This window comes from Papaver somniferum, unplaced genomic scaffold (assembly GCF_003573695.1).
Source record: "Papaver somniferum cultivar HN1 unplaced genomic scaffold, ASM357369v1 unplaced-scaffold_132, whole genome shotgun sequence".
NCBI lineage: Eukaryota > Viridiplantae > Streptophyta > Magnoliopsida > Ranunculales > Papaveraceae > Papaver > Papaver somniferum.
The window spans coordinates 11,623,373-11,631,488 of NW_020622381.1; the positions used below are offsets into that span (position 1 = coordinate 11,623,373).

General features: G+C 38.6%; 2 protein-coding genes across 2 annotated transcripts; one reads left to right on the forward strand and one right to left on the reverse strand.

The window, feature by feature from the left end:
- Positions 1–402: 402 nt before the first annotated feature.
- Positions 403–4,428, reverse strand: LOC113333103 (importin subunit alpha-4-like). The gene is made up of 10 exons (XM_026579595.1): positions 4,044–4,428; positions 2,945–3,041; positions 2,747–2,838; positions 2,529–2,660; positions 2,180–2,365; positions 1,931–2,094; positions 1,769–1,847; positions 1,555–1,683; positions 1,302–1,429; positions 403–1,088 (listed from the first exon to the last, which is right to left on the reverse strand). Exons 1-10 carry the CDS (start codon positions 4,275–4,277, stop codon positions 707–709), a joined length of 1,623 nt encoding a protein of 540 aa, XP_026435380.1. The 5' UTR covers positions 4,278–4,428; the 3' UTR covers positions 403–706.
- Positions 4,429–4,770: 342 nt separating this feature from the next.
- On the forward strand, positions 4,771–5,379 carry LOC113332823. Its single transcript, XM_026579330.1, has one exon. It carries the CDS (start codon positions 4,771–4,773, stop codon positions 5,377–5,379), a length of 609 nt encoding a protein of 202 aa, XP_026435115.1.
- Positions 5,380–8,116: the final 2,737 nt, after the last annotated feature.

An 8,116-nucleotide genomic window follows, 5' to 3' on the forward strand; every position in this document is an offset into this window, starting at 1 on the left:
ATTTATAGTGTAGGCACCCTTGAGACCGAGTCAGAGAACCGAACAGCAAGGGGTACTCTATTACTAACATTCCCGATGTTAGATTTTTGTAAGCTAATAAACTACGTTTCGTTAAAACAGCAAGGAGTACAAATAATAACAACGTTTCGTTAAAAGACACTGTACACTGGAGACGGTGTCTGCTAGCTGCTTTGCAGGCTTGCACAATTACTTTAGATGGAAACCTAGATGGAAAATTTGCAACTTCCTGGCAGCAACCGAGTCAAGCACCTACACCACAAGACCTTGAAGCTTATTCGCGGCAAGATGACATTTTATGCATAAGCTGAGCTCCTGCAGCTTACATGCATTCTGATCAAGAAAAGTAATGAACCAATTGAACTGATTGCCTTAAAATGATCATGACAAACAAGAATCAGGATCTTATCATAAAAATGAAAGATTAAAACTGGAAACCACAATTGTTGAAAGGTTTACATCTTTTTCATAGCGTTCCCTAGATGAATGAAACCTAGGAGCCAGACCAAAAACACTGACTCGCCCTTTGTACTGGGAAAACAACTAAGTGTGCCAAAACCAACAAATTCGGCTAAAGAAAATAAAAAACTTTTGATAAGAAGAACACTATAACCCCAAATTGCTACATAAGGATAAAAAAGAAAATTAAAAAGAAAATATTAGAGCCCAAATTGGAGTCTAACCCACTTCAACCGAACTTAAAACCACCAGTGGGAACACTAGGCTGGCTAGTTCCAAAATCAAAGCCCTGCTGAGTTCCATCCCCACCATCTTGAAGATTTTGTTCTTCATCTTCATCCTCAATCCAATATCTTTCCAAGATCTTCACAGCCTTCTCATATATCTCATTGTTGTCGTGGCTTTGTAAATTCTCAACCTTATCTAATCCCTCGCATTCATCAATCATCTGTGCAAAGAGGTTGACACCGCCGTTCTTTCCCAAATCCTTGTCAGCCTCTCCCACTTTCAGAATATTCTCGAGCCCCTCGAGACAAACGGTAACAATTCTTGGATCAGGGCAGGCTAGAAGATCACAGAGAGGTTTGATGCATCCTTGAGTCACTAAGAACCTAAAAGACATTAAGATGATCCCAATGTTAGTAGAAAGCAGTAGGAGTGGCTAGAAAACAGTATATACAGTTGACTTCCCATCTCACAGACATTCACCATTTTAGCTTTTTTAAATGATTAATTAATTAGTTTTCTACTGACACTGAAAGGGAAACCCATTGTAAGGTCTACTGTACAAATGATGGTTACTCGAAAGGGATAAAAATGCCTACTGGATCTGCTCGTGGGATCCACCAGAGGTAGCATTTGAGATAGCCCAAGCAGCCTCCTTCTTGATATCAAACTCAGCGTGCTGAAGTAAATGAACTAGAGGGAGGATGATGTTGGCATCAATAACAGCCTGTTTCAATTACGTAAAATTTGTCAATTTTTTCAACCATTTAAATACAAAATACATTCTTTTAGAGCATAAATTAGAAATACTTGAAAACGTATACAGGAAAAACAAAAACATGTGCCATTTACCTGTATTTGATCCCTATTCCCTGCTGTAATATTTGAAATTGTCCAGCATGCTTCCTTCTTAATACTTTTTTTGTGATTTTGTGTGAGAAGTTGGTGAAGACAAGGAAGCACATGGTTGTCGATCACAAACTGAAACCAAGAGAAGATATATCACTTAACATTTAGTGTCCAACATCTATGTATATTGCGTCATGTTTTCTGCAAATACACATACCTGAGTTTGAGCATCATCACCCGTGACAATATTTCCAACTGTCCTAAGAGCAGGTATAAGAACTGTAGGTGATGGATGACTGGAAGAGAAACATATCTTAGTCAGCTAATAGTAAATAAATGAAAATATAAATCAAGATGCCAACTAAAGAAAACATCGTACAGTAGGAGTTCCACAAGTCGTGGACAAACACTGGCATCAATCACAGCTTGAATTTTGTCGTTTGTGCCATCAGAAAGATAAGAGAGTGCCCAACACGCATCTGTTAGCACTTCTTCATCTGATGAATGTATAAGCTGCTGAAGAGCAGGCAGTGCAGGCTTAACCTGATGCAAAGTAAATAACATGACATGGATGAGAAATATTAATTTACAAAACTGTCAAACCAAAAACTTCAATTCTGATCAAAACCTGGTCAAACGGTGCCGGTGGTTTTCCGCGGCAGAAATTCGACAATGTCCATGTTGCATTCCTTAACATAGACAATTTTGAGTGCTCATTTAACTGATTAAGCAATGGAATTAGGGCACCGTTACCAAGGACAAGATCTCTACAGCTAGGTGAATCACCAGCCACGTTACCCAAGGCCCAAACAGCCTGTAGAGGGAATGCAGAAAAAGAAAAGTGACTTAGTACTTGCACACACAAAAAAAAGTTCGTCACAAGCTAAATCCGATCAAGTTCTCTAACATAAAACAAAAAATAGCTTGATAACCATACTACAGAAGAACAGGACCAACAAGACAAAAATTTGGATTACCTGCTCTCGGACATCGTCACTTGAAGAACTAAGAAGCTGCACAAATTTTGGCACAGCGCCATGTTCAATAACAACTCGTGTATGCTCTGACGTCCCAGATGCAATATTGGTTAAAGCCCAAGCAGCTTCGAACTGAATAGTAAGGTTAATTAACATCAGTAAAGCTTGAGTTCACAAGTTTTTACTTAACTAGCAGTAAAATCTAGAGAAGGACATACTTGTAACTGAGGCAGATCTTGCCTCTCCAGAAATTCCACAAAGCGAGGAACGACGCCTGCTTTGATTACCTCCTCAATTGGAGGGCTGCGCTCTGCATAATAAGTGAACCAAAATTCAGCCTCGAAAGTAAGAACACTGGAACAAATAAAACTAAGCTAAAAATGAATAGAACATCAACACCGGACTTTAGAGCATACCAATAGAAAGAAGCTTCCTGAATTGAGTAGTGGACTCCAATTGTGAAGCAGGGTTATCTGACCAAACTCCTTGTACCATAACAGGTAGGCTCTCCAACTATCAAATAACACCAACAAGATAAACAATCAAAACAATGCACACTAACAAAATAACTAAATTTGTTCTTGGTCAGCCTCAAATTCTCTAAACAAGAACTCCATAGAGAGAACATTTAAGGAATATATGCAATATTTATTTATATCAACATGCGGATTTCCGTATCTGCAATACAGTTGTTTGAGCTCAGAAACATGTCAACAAGTAGAAAGCAGTGTTATGGCTGTAAATAGGCAGTTACATGGTTTCTTGAGATAGCCCATTGTGGTTTTATATCCAGGTTCTAGTGGTTGACCAAGGGAACATATATTCCTGAGTTCTATTTATCAGTTTTCGTCTTCCGTAGTAAAACTTCCAAAATCCTAGGCAAGTACTGAAGTGTTCTTCTTCCTAAATGAACACTTTCAAACTAGAGTGAGTAAACTACATAGGCAGGTACTGATGTGGCAGGAAAAAAATCCTTCTCCACATTCCTTTTAAGGAATTTATTAATGAGTCACCTAATATATGAACAAAAGTCAAAAAGAATCCAATTAATAAGGTTCAAATCCAGAATTCAACCCAACATAACAGTACCCTGAAGCCATCACTAACAACATCAGAAAACACAGACCACAAAAACGTACGCCACACATCGAAGTCATATCCTAAATATATATGGAGTACAAAAAAGAAGTCAATTTTGGGTTTCACATCAGCAATCAAACCAGCAGTTTAAATAAACAGATATCAGGTGTAATTAAAATAGTAAAGGCAATAGCATCGGTGTAATCGAATTTCAAACCTCATTAAAAAAAAAAAGTATAAATATGTTGAATCGGTAAGAATACCATCAAGTGAGATCAGTAGTCAAACCTAATCCATCATCAAATATATATATATATATAATATTCCATAGTAAAAATCAGTGAATCATACATAACCCTAGTTTGTTTCAATTTAACTAATCTAATACAGTGTAAAATAGATCAACATTCAACAAAAAGTGATCAATAAAACTACCTTTTTCTCGACGGCAACAGGAGGGATTAACAATGAATTAGGATCATTAGAAGAAGAAGATTGTTGAAATTGAAGAAGACCTTCTCTTCTCTTCTTAAGAAGGTTATCTTCTCTTTTGTTTTTTCTGATCTCGATTAGATTATCTTCTCTTCTTCTTCTTGCATCATCTGCATCGACACCAGTTTTGTATGATTTCTTACGAACTTCTGCTCGTGATGTGGGTCGGAGAGACATTGCTGTTGTGATTGGTGTTTGTTTGGTGGTAACTGTAGAGAAGAAAGAAAGAGGAAAGAAAGAAACAACAAAAACAAAGAAGAAGAAGAAGAAGAAGAAGAAGAAGAATGCGTGTTTGGATGAGTGTTTTATTAAAAGAGAGAGAGAGGAAAAAAAAAAGTAAAAGAGGAAGTACAGACTAGAAAGAAAAGGAAAGAGGGAGTGACTGATTGGGTGAATTATACAGCACAAACAACATAGGAAAACGAATATTAAACCATTCCTTATTTCCTTTGCCCAGCCTAGCCTATGCAATCTATCAACTTGTATCAGCTGCGTTTCTCTGCAGGCGCGCGAGGAGACAAAATCACCACAAATAGTACTTTTTTTATTTTTATTATTTTTGAAAAAAGGGGCACCTACCTCAGGTGGTCATCTCTATCTCCCAAAATTTCATGTGCTCTAGGAGGTCCCAGATTGGAGCCCCCAATGGCGTAATATTGCAGGAATTAACATGGAAGGTAGAGTATCACCTAAATATATATCCCTTATCAAGGATATGTATGAGGGAGCGGTCACAGGGGTCGGGACGTGTGACGGTGTCTCAGATGACTTCCCAATCAACATCGGACTACACCAAGGGTCATCCTTGTGCCCATATCTGTTTGCGCTAGTACTGGACCAGGTTACGAAGGATATACTGGGGGAAATCTCTTGGTGCATGCTCTTTGCAGATGATGTAGCACGTATTGGGGAGTCCAAGCAAGAGGTAGAAGGTAAGCTTGAGCTGTGGCGCCAGACTCTGGAATCGAAGGGCTTTAGACTCAGTAGAACAAAGACTGAGTATCTGAAGTGCGCTTTCGACGAAACCGGGAGGGATGATAGAGAACTGCTACTTGACGGCCAGATTGTACCAAGGAAAGAATCCTTTCGATATCTGGGATCTATGATCCAGAGTGATGGGGACATAAAGGAGGACATTAGACACAGATCCCAGTCAGGTTGGGCTAAATGGAGACCGGTGACTGGAGTCCTCTGCGATCGTAAGGTCCCAGTTAAACTGAAAGGAAAATTCTACAGGACAGCAATCAGACCCGCGAAGTTGTACCGAGCGGAATGTTGAGCAACTAGAAGCGATCACCTCATGGCGCTCCACGTGACGTAAATGAGGATGCTTAGATGGGCATGCGGGCACACATGGCGCGATAAAATCAGAAATGATTGTGTCCGTGGGAAACTTGGGGTAGCACCAGTGAAGGATATACTGTCACAATACCGGATACGCTGGTATGGGCATCTCCAACGAAGACCACCTGACGCCCCAGTTCGTTTAGGACGCATCACACGGCCATAAGGTAGAATGAAGCGTCCAGGACGACCGAAACTCACATGGGATGAATTGATAAAACGGGATCTGAACGATCGAGGCTTGGAAAGAGAGTTGGCGCTCGACAGAAGTGCGTGGAAAGCACGTACTCGAGGTACGTGAGCTGACCCTATTACCTTTGAATTTCTGTCTTTTCTATTAGTAGGATTGCTTAAACTGCGAACACGTAAACAACCACGGCAGGATTGTGAATGGGGAACACCCCCCAGTAGCTCTGTAGCTCGCAGGATTGTGAATGGGGGAGACCCCCCAGTAGCCCTGCAGCCGGGACATGAAGTATGTGGATACATCACCTAAATGGTCGCGAACGCGTAATTCCATTACAGTGATGACCGATGCACCCTCTGTACCAAAAGCGAATAGGACACGGGATGTGCTAAGAATTAGTCTTGTCTCCGGGCAAGTTGCGTCTAGGCCAGCAAGCATCCGGTGTAAAAACTTTAGCTGCATCTCTGGAGATAAGATCGTTACGCGGTTTATCTCCGCTCGACCTGGTACTTGTTACTGGAAAACGAGCTCTGGTTCTGGTAGAGTAACATGGAAGGTAGAGTTCGCTTGCCCCCCTTGTGACACAATCTCAGTCCCCAATCCACTTCGGCTCCTTTGGCTAGGTTACCCATGAGGCTCGCTGGTAGGCTAGCACAGCAACCTGTTCAATTAATGTAGTAGTACGGTTTTGGAGCTTAGCTTGTTAGGTTTCCAACTAGTTAATGTAATACTCTATATCTAATAGTTTGTAGTTTAAAATTTTTGAAAAGAAAAAAAAAATTATTAATATTATTTTTATTCCTTTGCCCAGGATAGCCATTTCGAATGATATTTCTCGCAAACGCACTAAATACTTGGAAGTAAAACCTCGGAATGTCGTTCAATTTGAACGCCACGTTGTATAAAGCGGCTACAAAACCTAGTTTACTATCATATTTCATAGTGAAATACAATTGCGACCAAATATACCTTCGCATCTTTCAGATTCATGCGTGCTTCTTATGTCTCTTGGATCTTGTAAGACCATATGCACGGATTCCCCTAGCAGACGTCCTTTATAAACATAAGAGTTGCTCCACATTCTTTTGTGAATACTACTCCTTCCCTACCACCAACATGGCACCTATGTGATCTCCTCCATATATATTTCAATCGAGGTAACGTAAATATATTTTCTTGAGAGATATCCAGGTAAAAAAATATATCAAGCAAACCTCAAATAATTAGGGTTTAATGACTACATAAACTATAGAGATGCCTAACTGATTATACCAAAAAAGATCAGTCTAAATCAAGTTTGGATCGTCACTTATTCTCAAACTTCACGTTTGGCATGTGACTTAGCCTCAAACTTCAAGTCTCATACGTGAAAAATGTCTCAAATTTTAGCTATCGCATGTGACGGAGATCAAACTTCTGATCCCGCACTTGACAGCGTTTCGATCTTTAGATTGCAACCTGGGTTTCATCTTAGACCCTACAACTGTCAGTTATCAGTAGATACTATATTTTGTCATCAACTTCAAATACGTCAATTCCTATGAACATCCAATACTTGAGTTCATGTTTCGAAGGTAAAAAAGTACAAGTTTGAACACAAAACTTTTTCTTTGTAACTCATCATATACTAAAGTTATAATGTATTGTATTAGAAGATAAAAATGGTATTAATAATGAGTAAATAAGAATCAGTCTCACATACCTTTGTTAATAAAGTTCTTATCGATGTCTTTGTGTTCTTAAGCCTTCAAAGGTATTTAGTGATTTCTGATACTAAACTACCTAAATCTAATCCTAGCGAAAGACTGACTTCAGTAAACAATAAATCAAAAATAGTTTTGGTCATATAGAATTGACCACAAGCTTGACATACCAACACTTCTGGGTTCAACTGGGCAATGCTCTACTAATTTTAAAGTTCATTTTCTTTCACTTTTAAGGTTGTCAAGACCTAGGTAAAAAGTTTACTAATATAATAAGTTTAGTTTCTTCTACTTATAGGATTAGACGGAGTTTCCGGTTTCGGCATGATTAGGTTAATATTAGCTTTGATCACGTTGATAATCAGTATTGTCCATACATGTACAATAAGATAAAGAACGCATCGCCTCTTCTGTTCGTCTACAAAGGATATATTCATGCAAGTTTATCCTATGTACACTTGGTTTTGTTATCTAACTGTAATTAGTTGGTTTAAACTTGAACTAATGTACTTACCCAATATATTCTCTAACAAAATTGATATCGTTGAAAACACAATTACTACTGGTGTATAAAAGCTAAATATCATGTGCCAAGAAATATAAAATTAAGATAAAATAATTTTAAATTAAAATTAATATGATGTATCACCGTATGAATCAGACAGTCATGTAATTAGTATAATCATAATAATTGTTGTAGTAATTGTGTACTACATATATGTTATATATGTAGTTTGAATAATTAAGGTATTGTCGTATGGATGAAATCTCTACATTCTTTA

Bases quoted from the DNA above. Each gene is read 5' to 3' on its own strand.
- LOC113333103 (XM_026579595.1), bottom strand. From the start codon at position 4,277: ATGTCTCTCCGACCCACATCACGAGCAGAAGTTCGTAAGAAATCATAC. The intron at 2,661-2,746 runs GTATGTCCTTCT...CTTACTATTCAG, and splicing joins AAGATCTGCCTCAGTTACAA to TTCGAAGCTGCTTGGGCTTT. The intron at 1,684-1,768 runs GTATGTGTATTT...TCTTGGTTTCAG, and splicing joins GTGATGATGCTCAAACTCAG to TTTGTGATCGACAACCATGT.
- LOC113332823 (XM_026579330.1), top strand. From the start codon at position 4,771: ATGGAAGGTAGAGTATCACCTAAATATATATCCCTTATCAAGGATATG.